General features: G+C 45.7%; 1 protein-coding gene across 10 annotated transcripts in view; it reads left to right on the top strand.

Moving 5' to 3' along the window:
• The window catches only part of LOC142788370 (mitogen-activated protein kinase kinase kinase 15-like), a 150,433-nt gene that overhangs the window by 59,299 nt on the left and 76,513 nt on the right, over positions 1–14,621 (top strand). For all 10 annotated transcript variants that reach the window (XM_075884942.1, XM_075884940.1, XM_075884936.1 and 7 more), the window contains 5 exons: positions 3,249–3,336; positions 5,268–5,339; positions 5,615–5,784; positions 7,136–7,319; positions 9,849–10,110. In XM_075884942.1, coding sequence (XP_075741057.1) covers positions 3,249–3,336; positions 5,268–5,339; positions 5,615–5,784; positions 7,136–7,319; positions 9,849–10,110 — 776 coding nt within the window. The remainder of the gene's footprint in view (positions 1–3,248; positions 3,337–5,267; positions 5,340–5,614; positions 5,785–7,135; positions 7,320–9,848; positions 10,111–14,621) is intronic.

The raw sequence follows: 14,621 nt of genomic DNA, 5'->3' as shown, positions 1-14,621 counted from the left end.
ACACTAACACATACCCAAGGCGGCATCGCCAACGCTTGACTTACCACGTGGGACCCCGGCGCGAAGCCCGCGGTGCCGAGCACCAGGGGGCCCACGCTACAGACAACCGTTCGCGGCAGCCGCCACGCGCAGAAGAGACTCGCTCAACGCTCGCCCACCACCAAGGCCTGCCTTCCGCCAGGGGCCACCGCCGGCGCTACCACTATACCAACAGTGGTACTCAAAGCGAGCACAACGCCATCTATCGCCTGGCAGTGGTCACCACCGAAATAAAGCCTTGGGGCGAGACACGTGCGCCACGCGGCGCAGACAACTTTACAGGGGGGTGTCAGCACCCCCACAGCACGCATTTGCAAACGGGTGCACGCACGGAGGAATGCGCGCCCTTTTTGGGGCTGTTTCATCGTACGGACGCACCCACGCCCTTAGGCATGCCAACGTTAACCTTTGGGGTGGGGGGAGCGCATAGTCAACCCTTCAAATTTACATAATAGGAAAGGAGGGGCACGGCGATTCGGGCAGAAAGGGAGGGGGCGACGCGGCGATGGACCTTCACTCTCCCCCACCTGTACCCGGAACGGGAATTGCGTATGCTTATGTACACTCCTCACCGCACACTTTCTGTACCTTTCCTTTATGCGTCCCCTTTATGCGTCCCCTTTCCCCGCCCCCTCAGCGAGCTAAGCTGAACCGTGCTTCCGCAAGGATTCATCGAACCTAATGGCAGGGCTTTTTTAAGCTGCTTGCCAGGATTAACCAGTGCTTCTCCTTTTTGCAAGTCAGAACTTTTTCTTTACTTTTTCTCTTTTTTAATTCGTCTGTTTTTTCCTTTCACTGTCTCTTTTACCCCCATCACCTTTATCAAGCGCTCCTCCCCCATATCCTTACCTTTTCCCTTCAACTTTTTGTGCTGTTTTTTTTTTACTCATTCACAAGGGTTGTTGAACAGAGTGCCTGGTTTCTTTTCTAATGCGTCCAAGTGAAATAACTCGTAAGCAAGCGACGACACTTCTGACAGGCCTCACACGCGAAGCGATGTTATCGCATGTGCCCTTTGCGCGACGGTGACTGCTGGGTCGTTTCATCTCTGCTTCAGCCACGTTTGTCCCTAACTAGCGCGCTTTTACTCGCACGTAAAGCAGATGATGGGTAAGCGATGTTATTGTCCGATAACATCGCTTGGACTTTGTACAGATCAGCGGCGACCACGAAATTCCGATGACAGTGTTCATATAATTGCTATCGCAAGAGCCGCATACTTTACAGTCCACATGGCCCAGACTGGAACATTCATTCGCTGTACGAAACCGCCAAGCTCATTCCAGCTGGTCTGGTGATACCATGTCAGTCCTTTTGGTCTCCTCAGTACAAACCTCCTGTGCTTTTCGGTTCACCCATCTGTGTTCCGAAGCTCACGTGCTTCATGTCCACCTCCCTTGCGTGCACCCTGTCATCTTGTTTGGTTTTGTTTCCCCTTGCTAATCATACTTTCCTAACTACAGGCATGCTCCCTGTGAGTCCAGTCGACCTGATTGACCCCATAAACGTAACTGTATAAAATCATCTGAAAATTCTGATGCTAAAAATCTTAGACCAACTTTTTGGACTTTCTGGTCCAGTACGGCATTAATTAAGGCCGCCACCACTGCTGTGCATGTTTAAACTTACTATGCTTTCGCGAGTCAAATTCAGTTTGTGGGTGTAGCAGAGCCCGAAAGGCAGCTTTGCCGCAACTCCAGTGCGTGATGTGGTATAGTAAAATTATGAGAGGGCCATTATAACTGTCACTGTGGTGTCTTTATATATAAGCACTAGAAATGCACGGTGGCGAGATATCGGCAGGCAGCAAACGTGCTAGTGTGGCTGAATAACCGACCACCCTTTTAACAAGTATCTCCAGCAAAGTGCTCAGTAGTGCATGTGTTCCAGCGCTGCTAGTGGTGTGCGCACATCACAAACACATCGCACCGCCGTTCATGCCGAGTGCGATACCGCTTGGTGTGCTGCACAGATGTGCCACCTTCATGAATGTAAGTAGCTCGCCATCGCTGCGCCCGTGTAAGTTAGGAGCTGTGTGGGCATCACGAACACTTTCCTGGCAAATGCGTGCATACGGTACTGCAAGCACCTTGACATGCAATGATGGGGTTTGCTTAGTTGGCGAAGTGCTGCACACAACTAGGATCGATTGGCCTTACGAGGCAGCAAACGCTGCGTATTGCCGGAAATTCGGCAATCAGCTATGCGCACGTGCATTGATGGAAAGCTGGACGATTCATCCACTCGTCTGCCACAGTCATCGATCCAAACATTCCCTCAGAGAGGGTAATCTATTGCACGCTTTGCTGGTATCAGCAGAGCTCATCACGAAACGCAAATTTATGTAGTTAAGCAGTGCTTGCGTAAGGTATCGAATGTATTTACGACAGCCTGGTTGTACACTGAAATGCCTGATAAGTGTGCTGGGGGGCACTAAAACTATTTCAGATGTACGGCCTTGGCCACGTCTGTGTAGAGCGCTCAAGCAGCTGGTTTTTGTCCTGCGGGGCAGCACATTAAGGCAGTTTAGGGCTCTGCCGTGGCCAGCCTAACTACTAGGTGACGCATGCTCCTGACACACCACATCAGAGCGTGAAACTGCCTCAAGGGGTTGCTCCGCAGAGCGAAAACCGGCTGCTCGCCACTCTACGCAGATGTGGCTGCGGCTGTACTTATGGCAATTCGCCTGCTTGAACAGAATAGAAATGCATGAGCAAAGTTGACAGCTGGGCTAGTTGGTACAGTTCCATATTATTTAAACCAGCGCAAACGACGGGCAACAAGTGGACTCCCATTATCGTCGTCTCTAGTTCTTGTTCTGCCATTTGCGCTGCTTTATATAATAAAAAGAATCCATTTTTGCTAACAGCCCGATCTTCGAAAAGTTTTGTGCTTCCTAGGGAGATCAAATAGATCATATAGTAAAATTCTAGTGCAAATCTAATCAAATAGCAACCACTTATTAAAAAGCTATTCGACAATTCGAATTTTCGACCATCCTTACTGAGAATCCTAATCCATTCCAAGATGACCAGGCACAACTGGAAAGAGAGAACATAAGGATGACTTAAATAGTGCATGCATGGACACGGAACAGTTCTTACTAGGCTTCATCATGCGAGGTGCACAAAAATTTGTGCTCACTGCAGCACAGACTAGGCTGCAAGAATGCAAAAATGCAAACTAATAAAGGTAGGTCTTGTTTTCAGGTTCTTGAAGTCAACATTCAACAACATCAAGCTCATCAGCCATTTCCGGAAAAGACCCGAGGACGTCGAGAGAAGTGCGGAAGAGCAGGTTTGTTCCTCAGCTCTTGCTGCTGTTCCAAAGCTTTTACGTGGCATTACATGGTGCTCATTTATGCTTCTTCACTATAATGTACTTGAAAAAGGAGCTAAGGTTGCATACTATCTTACAGCCACTATTTTGTTATATTCATAATACAGTATGCTCTCTGTAAACTAAAATCAACTGAATCGATGCTCAAATGGAACAACTGTCTCTGGTATGATTTATTTAGTACTTGTATTTCGCACCCTTGTTCATTTCTTAGTAACTAACGAAACTTCTGTTAAGTGGTACATATATTCCTGGTCCGTTCACATTCCGTTCAGCAAGAGGCTGCTCTATTGTGCTTAAAAGCCACACTGAAGGCAAGCATAGGTCGACGTTGATTGTTGAAATAGCATTCCAGACACCTTACAGTGCTAGTTTTGTGCCAAGGAAGTGTTTATTTTGAAGTAAAGTTACGTTTTAATGTATCGCATCATGTTAGCGCACTTCAAACAACCGCGCGAGAAAGTGGGCTCTTATACGTCACTGTTTCTGCGCCCAAAGTTGCCCGCCTTTACTACGGGGCCACTGAAACCAGTAGCAGCAAAGTGAGAGTAGCAGGAGCTGCAGTAGCAACAATGGCCATTGAACAATATTTTGCAATCTCAGAGGCCCTGATATTGCTAGCTTGGTTCAACTGGACACTGCTAAATGGCAGTACCAGTTCAGCCTATCCAGCCACGAACCGAATTTTTAACTGCTCGTGCCGTTTCCCGTGGTAACACCAGGCGTTTCATGTTACCTCCGAACCAGCAAAATGGGGATGCGGTGAAAGTGACGCAAGTACAAAAAAATACCAGCTGTAAACAAGCAGTACATGACTCGCAACCAAGCGCATCGATTTCCGTTGCTGCTCAAGCCTGTTCTGCTGCGGAACAACACTCACGATTGTAGTCCACTCAACCTTGCTACTTGGTTTTTCTGTCCTGTAGTTTCCAAGACTGATGCTGCGCCGATGCGATATTGGAGGCCATGCCTAGCTTTACCAATATTCACAGCATTTGCAGGCAACCACGATAAGAGAAGTGGATGCACAATACTTGGCGACAACTTCTTTTGACATTAGAGCGAAGGCTATGGAGGCAGGGCTTACACACATTTGTGTTACTACACAAGTAGTACGGCAGCTTGCGGCTGATTTAGGTTTCATTCACATTTTTACTGCATTTAAGAAATTATCTCTACAGAAATGTGAGTGGGAGAGACATTTCAACGGTTCATTGTATATTTTAATATTATATTACAAGGTTGTGTTATTTAATATCATATTAAAAGTTTTTCTTGGAGAAATAAACAGCGCATTTGTGGCCGTACACTAAACCGCTATGTCGTAGAGGCCATGTTTACTTCGACACACCTGTGTGATGAAAAAGTGGTGCTGTCTAAGAAATGCAAACAAAAAGGAGGCATTCCTGCAAATTGAACATTAATTGTATTTTACTACAACTTCCCTCCACTGTTTGAATCTCATAATAAATGAAGCAGCATTTATTTTAGCAAGGCCAATGAGAAAGTTATTGGTAAACTTGTGCAGTATTTCTTGGTGCGGTACCATTATTGCAATTTGGTTCTGTAGCTTCCGCAGTGCTGTCAAGAAATGTTGTCGCTGAGTACAATCATTCTCGCTGCTTCAGGAGTTTAGTTTTAATGACTACAGGAGTTTTACTATGTGTTATTATTGCATAGAGCATTCTGAACACCAGCTGTCTTCCTGTATCAAGTTGCAATGAACATCTTTCTCAAGATTGTTGTGTTTAATCTTCAATGCTTGATTCCTGGTGTGTTTAAGGGTGCCGTTGCTGCTCGTGCCACTAGCGTTCTGCTAATCACGGCTTTGTTTAGTTTTGAGCTAGATTTCTCAGTTCACCTATGTGCTTTTTGTTTAACATTTGCAGGTGTTTGACTTCTGGGTGGATTTCTTTGTTGCCACTTACTCAGCAGACTTGGAGAACACCATACGTTTTCCTGTAAGTTGTTTGGCATGCATTGCATTAGTTGCCTCGAAGGCATAGGTAGTACAATGACACCTCGATATAACATAGATATAACAAACTATTGGGTATAACCAAATTTATGAAAAACGGTTGTGTAATGGATACAGTGTTAGAAAGATAGATTTTTAACGAATTTTCAGATGTAGTAAAGTTTTATCGTGGCAGGTCGGATTTTGTTATGCCGAGGTTTGAGTGTATTGTGCTTATTTCTGTATTACGTGCACATAAATTTTTCCAATCTGCTCCAGATATTGATATTGGAACCGACCAAAGTGTTGATGCCTAGCTACGTGACAGTCAACATGGGTGCCGAAGAGAAGTCTCTCGAAATCAGAAACGTCTGCCTTGACACGCTTAAGGGAAAGTGCCGCAAGATTCACGAGTGGCTCTTCACCGCCTCTTCCATCCGCAGTATTAGGTGAGTGAGCCATGTCTGAGTATCTCCAACGTGCAGCATACTATGAGTTAAATAGTGGACACGAGGGCATCGACGAGGCATTTGTGCTCTGAACATATCTTCATAGTTTGATTATCATGACCACTTGTAGTCATCCTCACAAGACACATTCAAGGTCGCTTTCATGATTTTGGCACTTAGAGTATGTTTTACACGCCTTAGTGTGCAGAATTTTAGGGCCTCTTCGCGGCCTCCTACTGTGATCATTGTTTGCATTCTTTTCTCCTAGGACCTGTCGCTCTTTAGCCATCAAATGATCCTTGTGGCATAAAACACTGTATATCATAATCATAAAAATGGTGAAATCTGTGGTTTCTCTTCCTGCTGCTTGCACCAATGAGAAGCGAGGTGGAAGTAAATGTGTTTGCACTCCAGTTAATATCATCTTGAACTGCTAGAGAAACGGCTGCCTTGAATTGCTGCAGGGGTGTTATTGTTTAGGGTTTAACTGAAAGCTCAACGACGAATTTTGTAGCTCATTTTGCAAGCGATCATCTCAGAATTGTTTCTGCTTGTAGGGTTTCTACTAAGCCGACAGTGCTTCTTCGTGGCGTATTGTTTCGATCTTGAAAGCCATGTCGGAATGCTGCTTAACTTCCACAAGCTTTTATTAAGTGGTGCTAGCTACTGTACTACCTCATATTCGTTAGTCAATGATAACATGCCATCATAACACAGATCACAATCACGGCCATCACATGGCATTGGCATACATCTGGCTCGCTGAGGCACAGTTCAGCAGGTTTAGTTAGGTTGTGGTTTCAAGTGCACAAAGATGGTGTTGCTGGAACAATGGTACAATTTAATGCAAAACTGTCACTAAAAGCTCAAAGACTGAAAGCCAGAGGCGTGATGAATGGCAAAACATACATCCAGTTTTTTCTAAGTTCCCCTGCAGCAAGCTTGTAAAATGATGGCAGTGGAAGCGATGAGGATGTCTGAACGGAAGTACAATCGTAGGCAGCATCTGGTGTTTGTGTTTTTTCACTTAACTGTTTAAGCTCGGTGTGAGACTTCATAGCAGCCACAAGCTTTCCTCATGACATGTACAATGCTACAACGTTTGAAATAAGCGCGAGCCTTGCACATGTAAGCACAAAGAAAATGAACACAAATTTTCAGCACTCAAACATAGCACAGCTCCTCAGCATTGCAGCATTTCTTATGGCATTTTTAAGCTTACATTAACGACTCTTCGGATTCTTGAATTGGTGAATACTTTGTGGGTCGGCCCGGCACTGCATTTTGCATAACTTTTCCTCAGTGTAGCCTGCATAGTGCAATTCTCAAAATGAGAACTTGTTCGTTGCAGCCAGTACAAAAGGGAAGAACGGTGCCTGTTCCTGTACGTGCACCAAAACTCTGATGACTTCCAGATGTTCTTTCCGACACCGGCACTCAAGAACCGCTTCTACGACCTCGTCCTGGCCCTGACGGAAAACCAGGAAGGAGTGGTCATGGACATAGACCTCGACGACGGATCAGGATGTATTCGGGTGCGTTGAATGTCGCAACACAGTGTCATATCACTGCCCCACCGCGGTGGTTTAGTGGCTAACGTACTCTGCTGCTGACCTGCCGGTCGCGGGATCGAATCCCGACTGTGGCGGCTGCATTTTTGATGGAGGCGGAAATGTTGTAGGCCCGTGTGCTCAGACTTGGGTGCACATTAAGGAACCCCCAGAGGCTGAAATTTCCGGAGCCCTCCACTACGGCGTTTTTCATAATCATATGGTGATTTTGGGACATTAAACCCCACATATCAATCAATGTCATATCAGTGTTATTACTAGATGTGTTTTCTATAGGCTTGTGCGAATATTTGAATGCTTCAAATATTTCAATTAACAGTACAGTATTCGAATTTGCTTCGGTTCGAATTTGAAAAATTGAAAATTTCGAAGTATTCGCAATGAACAAGTAAGTGTATATTAATCCCCATGTAACTCTCGTAAAGGTGTCTTCACTGTAGTAAACAGGTGCTGAGCTGTGAAAACACCTTTTTAAAACAAATCCACACTACCGCGAAGCCCCACCTCTAGGTCAAATGAACCTACTACTACACTCAAATCATTTATTAAGTTTAAAAGCTTATTATACTGACTTATATGCTCTAAATATAGTAATATGCTCTAAGTATAGTAAATTTTAAACATTACATATTTCACAGATAATTACTTGCAGTCAAGCTCTGCTCCTGTTCAAGGTTTTTTGTACTTTCTTGAACAAAAAAAAACATTTGTGCAACTGTTGTTTCAATTCATAAAAAATTTTTTGCAGGTTAGGTCATGACGAAGATACCTATTTTTCTTTATAATATGCCATATATATTATATGAATTCAATTCGGAATTATTCAACCAAAATCACTATTTCCTTCGAATTCGCTTTGAACCTGAAATTCACTATTCGCACAAGCCTGCTTTTTCAACATTCTTCTATGCCTATGGTAAAGCTACGCCGCAATGTGCTCGTTGAGCAAGTTGGACTCGATACAGTGCAGCTGCTACTCGCACACATCATAGAGCTCACTGCGCGACTTATCTCGATCGCGAGACCAACTTAATGCTGTGGTAAGCAAGCACACTAGAACTAAGCCACGCAGTTGGGCACAAATAACGAGCAAGTGTTCACATGCGTTATAAAGGCTGCGAGAACAATGTGTTGTTATGAATCGACAAAAAGAAGTCATCCAGGCATGCAAATGTTTCCAGTTGATTCCTTCCGATGCCACCTTTTGTTTGCAGACCGCACACTGGCGAGCGTTGAGCGGCGTTGCCATGAAGATTTCTCACTGTGCGTGGACTGCCTAATGAGCCATCTGGTGAACTTAAGTGTGAACTGCATGGCAAAACTGGGATTAAGTCTAGTCACACTAGTCCTCGGCACTTGCTGAACCCTGAACCCCGTCTTAGGACCCCTGTTACAGCGGTCCCAGGGGGAAGGAGGGGGTCCGGCCAACCGTTTGTGATGCACGAGGGCTCGTACCAAGTGTTTGCTGCTTGATAGCATTTTGAGGAGAAACATTGTTTAACACGGGTAGCTGCTAAAGCCAACATTTTAACTAACGAACTTGGCTTCTTCAAAGTGCCTTAAAGAAGAGCATCCCTCCACTTTATACTTGGATTGATCAATGACTCCAGCTTGGCATCAGTTCGTTTTCTGCGAATTTTATCGTTTTACAAGACTTTTTCTGAGTATGTGAAATATCAGAAGCGCTCAACCCAAAGTCTTTGGCAGTGAAAGGAGAATGCTGTTGAGTGCTCACTCCTCTACAAATTATTGAGTACGATGGAACTGATCCATAGTGATTAGTGGTGATTATTGAATTCAATATCTACGAAGGCAGTTTCAAATGGTACATTCTCATTTGCAGTGAGTTTTCTTCGCCTTTTTTCTTCAATTGTTAGACTGCTGGTTTTATGGCATTTTTCGTTTTCTTTTTAGAATGACCTAATGATGCCTATCATTCGTAAGTATCGAATGTACACGCTTCTGTTGTCTCATAGTTTTTCACTTCAACACCTATTTTGTGGTGCGGCACTTTTTCATGCTCAGAGCTTGATTAATGGCTGGTCTCTAAGTGTCAGCCTTGCCCTTTTGCAGCATTATGTCAAGTACGCACACAAATAAGGATATTCACCAAGAGTTCCGTTTTGTCTGCTCCAAATCTGCTCTAAAACCTTGTTTCTCCTGCTTCCTATCTGCTCCAAGAGACTTTTTTTTGCTTCAAAATTGCTTCAGGCACTAATGTGGCAGGACCAACATATAAAAGCCTCACATCTAAGTTCTTGACCTTCGTTGGTTCTCAAATGAAGGCAGTCCCTTACAAGAGCAAGAAATGTAAAGCATAAGAGTACAGGTAGCTCAGGCTTGATGTGCTTCGCTTCAGGAAGGCTCACACCCATGCATCACGCGGTGTTCCCATCCCATTACTTGTCTCAAATGTTCCGACGTTGAAATTTTGCAAATCACTCACTCGTTATCATCAGCACTCGTCATCTCTTTTACTTTCCTCCGATGCAGTTTGAGTATGAGATGGATGACCAGGGTCGGCGCATTGTCCTGGGCAAAGGCACGTACGGGGTGGTGTATGCGGCCCGCGACCTGACCACCCAGGTGAAGATTGCCGTCAAAGAGATCCCGGAGGAGAACCTGAGTGAAGTGCAGCCCTTGCACGAGGAGATCAAGCTACACTCCCAGTTGCACCATCGCAAGATAGTGCGCTACTACGGTTCCATCAGCGAAAATGGATTTGTCAAGATCTGCATGGAGCGTGTGCCCGGAGGTGAGCCTCAACAGCAAGCTGCTTGCTATTATTAATCGTTGGAGGCCCGAGGGTATGAAAAAAGAATCCAAACATTGGATGTATTTCAATACTCACCGTAGACGGCTAAATAGACAGCTAAGTGGACGGCGGCCACCTTAAGTCCGATTCTAGTTCTCACGTAGCCAGCAAGATAGGTTCGAAAAGTCCGCATCATGGACAAATAGGATGCAGGCTACTTTGCTGTCCAAACAAGATGGTGGCTCAGCGAACTGCTCGGAAACCTAGGAAAGGTTGGATGTCGCCCTAATTGTCGTCTGCACTCAAGCAAATGCTTCTCCAGATGCTCAATGTCAGTAATGTTCAATTTTTCTTTTAAAACGAAATAGGCCAAAAAAATAATACCAATGTTTATTTTAGCTTTCTCTTCTCGACGTGAGTTGGCGCGTCATCGCGTAAAAGTCGTCCAGACGTGTTCCATTTCTCAGACGACATGGACTCGATAGCATAGACTATCTACGATGCTGTCTTAGAATTGGAGCTATAGTGAACTAGAATATGATCTAGTTGCATGACCGGCTGAGCCCTGGCGTAAGCTTTCTCGCGGATGCCGCCAGGGGGCACCGCTGCTACTTTTCATGCCACCTTCGGCTGCGTTGTCGAGCTGTCACGGACTCCTGCGGAGCTGCGGATGCGGTTACTTCTAACGCGCGTTTGCTTTCTGGCTTATGCAAACCTAAAATTACGAGGTTAGTTACGGTGTTGACAACCTGGCAAAAGCGTTGGCATGGCATCCGGAACCAGTGATGGTTTTTCTCGGAGAATGCGCACTTCACTGCCGTTTATTATATGCACATATTCGCACAGGGTGTATGTTGGCTCAAAGTTATGTTCGCACACCGCTGAAGTTTCAGTCAGAGGCTTGTCAGCCCTCCGGAGGTTGCACTCCCACTTTCTGCAGAGATTTTTATCTCTGGGATCTGCAAAGAGCGACGCCTTTGGAGAGCTTCGGTAAACGATTGGGCAACCCAGAGCAAAGCAATGAGAATCTGTTCTCCGCTTCGACATGTCGCGAGCTACATGTTTTTTGTTGCGGGATATCTCACAAAGTGCAGACTCCACCTCAACAACGGTGAGAGAATGCAGCACATTGCACTGGCACACGTGCAGTTGAGTGGCTTGTTAGAACTGGAAATGCAATGATCCGGCCTGCAAAAGACGCTCATCGGCTTCGCTCTCTTACGTGGCCCGCGGCCCACAAGAGCACGGTACGCATCCCGCAAGAACACTTGTTGAGAAGCACGCACACAGACCGAAGGAATAAAAAGCGCATTTCGTGTGCACTAGGATTTCCTTTTGGCCGTCGCTGGCCCTCTCGTCTATATTACTGGGGCTAAAAATAACTTCGAACATCTGCGAATGACAAAAAAGCGACAGCATTATGCTTCCCATTTATGGTACAGTTGAATCCTGCTACAATAAACTCCGCTTTAACGAAATTACCGCTACAACAAAAAATTCACGGTTTCCTGTCAGCAGTCCATAGGAGTCAATGCACAAATATTGTTGCTACAACGAATACTTTTTCTTCTGCCGTTCCGCTTCAACAAAATTTCATGATGCAATTCCAGGCTCAGATATTTATTGCTATGCAGAAAACCCAATCTTTAACACTTTGGTGCATTTTGAGAACCTGAAAGTATGTTGAGAAAACACGTGTTGGCGCCACCAGAAACCGCCGCTTTTCAGCAAGCATGGGCGCAGCCATTGCCGATAGTGATGGCAATGAGACTGCCCTGCTGCATGGAGGATAGCCCTGCTTTAGCCACTGGGTTGCTTTCGAGCAGCAGATGATCCGAAACTGAAGCTCAGTCGCTCAATTAATGGTTTTCTTCACGCAGCTGCTGCCTGCAACCGCGGAGCGATACCTCTTTCGATTCCAATGCTTATCATTTTATTCACACTTGGCCAGTGTGGTACCCAATCATAGCGGCCACATTATCGTCCACATTATCAACCAAATCAGCTAGCCGCGAGTTATGGATGATAAGAATGGTATAGATCAAAGCAAAAGTCACCGCTCTACGATACCCTGCCTCTATCTCGGCGTTGTTGGATAGACATGACGGCGTACGGCTACTGGTGTCAACGTGTTAATGCAACTGTTTGGGGTACGTTTATGAAAGTATTTGTAGGCGTTGTTCCAGTGTGGTTTTCACCATGGCCTCGCTATGCACGACTGTGAATCACGTCGTGACGCTGCTGGGAAAGAATAGGAAGCAGCGGACACTTATTAAATTTAAATATAAACGTTCCTTTGTTTTGCTAGATCAGATCAGCTATATTTTTTTCAATTTCACTACAGTGAAATTCTCGCTTCAACGAAATATTTTCCGATCCCTGTGAGTTTCGTTTTAGCGGGGTTCGACTGTATTGGCCTTAACGCGTACTTCGAAAAGCGCGCATAAGATAAAAGTGACACGTAATAACACGGTACTAGATGTAACACAATACACAAAATGAAATAAAAGCAGGATATTTACATTTTCATGTTTTGTTAGGCTAACACTATCCCTATGCAGATGGCCCATATCCGTGCGTTCTGTGCGCCTTAGTCAATCCAAAATACAAATACTGTATTTACTCGATTCTACCGCGCCCTCGATTGTAACGCGCACCCGGTTTCCACGACGAAAAAAAAAAAAGTAAGACATCGATTGCAACGCGCACCCATTTTTCTCGTTGGCCCGCACGATCGCACAACTCGGGAAAATGACTCCTTTCGGGAGCATTTTCCGTTTAAATATGAGGTACGGGGAAAGCTTGTGCCGATTTGACGTACAACGGAGCATTGCCGTCATTCTAGTTTTACCGTGGCCCGATGTCAGCACGCGAACTTGCTTCGCCCCCTTCTTCTCGACGGTTGTGGTGCCAGGCATGTCGAAGTAAAGAGGCGTCTGGTGGGCATTTTTGATTTGCCCAAGCAGGTAGCCGTTGTTGTGCCGCAAGTTTAGCACGAACCTCTGAAAACTGTGAAGCTTTTCATCATACTCCTCCGGAAACTTTTCGCATATGCCCGTTCGCCTTCGGAGGGAAAAGCCTTTCCTTTTCGTGAAGTTGGTTATCCAGCACCTGCTCGCTTTAAACTGGCTCCGCATTAGCCCTTTTTCTAAGGCTAACTGCATAGCCTGCACATAGCGCAGTTCTGTCGTCACAGGCCGCTGTGCCGCTCACTGCTCAATCACATACTTGCCGAGCAGCTCTTCAATTTGCGGAAGCCGATCCTGCTGTGGTCCACTGATCCTGCTGTGGTCCACCTTTATCTTTGCTGTCGACAATCTTCTGCTTTTATTTCCGCCAGTCCCGCACGCACATTTCGGGGACTCCGAACGACCGCGATGTGGCCCGATTTCCGTCCTTTTTCAGCACACACAATGACTTTTCTTTTAAGAGCGGCATCGTGGTGCACTCGTCGAGTTTTTGGAGTCTGTCCTTCCATGCCGTCGATGCTAATGCACTACAAGATGACGAACTCCTCAGAACACGTACGAAGTGCCGCACATGGGAAACACATAGGCAGAAATGGCCGACGCACCATGCCGACGCTTGTAAGGGACAGCCATTTTGGAAATGCCGATGGCAATAGAATGACCGTATTCTTTTTTTTTTTTTTCGTACTCGATTCTAACGCGCATGCGATTTCTAAACTCGCTTAACCAGAAAAAAAGTGTGCGTTAGATTCGAGTAATTACGGCATGTGCTCGCGGCCCAGATTCACAATTTCCACAGAAATGTGGACACAACACTTTCTTGGCACCACAGCTGCTCGCAATCTAGTCACTCACTGACGAACACGAGCACAACCCCAAGCAGCACACATCACAACTTATAAGAGCCCGACGGCACACAAAGAACGATGCAACATTCTTAATTTCTCGTTAAAGCGCAGTGATGCTGCAGGGACTGCAACGCCGATGCAAACGCGCCGCCGAATTCTGGCGTTGGCTGCGTTGTGTTCACCATAGTGCACTACACAACCAGCGTCGTCAGTGCGTTGACATATGCGGTAGAGCTTGCAGGCCTTGACGAAGTTTCTTTAGGTGGCAGTGGCTCAACGCGCCAAACTCACACACATACTCACGCACTGATTGACTCCTGCTCTGCCCGCGCTATTCAGAGAAGACACCGCTGGCGCGTGCTCTCCTCAGGCACATGACATAAAAAGGTGCAGTGGCGCCGCGAGCAATCCTAGCGGAAGTTCGTGTCGCTTTGGACCGCTGAGACAGCCGCCGCAGCCTGCCAGTTGCGCCACTAGATCATACTATAGTTCACTATAGTTGGAACACAGCCATTCAACTGAATCCTGAGTTCCCATTTACTTGAGCTCCGCAATGTCGAATTTCTCACTTACTGTAAATTCTTGTTAGTATGCACTCCGATTTTTTGAATTCTTTAGTATATAATAAACTCTTGCTGAACGGAACCTGAATGGATTAGGAAAATATGTTTCATTCAATACGAGTGTGCCATTT

This window comes from Rhipicephalus microplus, unplaced genomic scaffold (assembly GCF_043290135.1).
Source record: "Rhipicephalus microplus isolate Deutch F79 unplaced genomic scaffold, USDA_Rmic scaffold_56, whole genome shotgun sequence".
In the NCBI taxonomy this organism is placed as follows: domain Eukaryota; kingdom Metazoa; phylum Arthropoda; class Arachnida; order Ixodida; family Ixodidae; genus Rhipicephalus; species Rhipicephalus microplus.
Note: the sequence above shows the minus strand (reverse complement) of the source record. Positions and strands in the feature narration are given on the sequence as shown.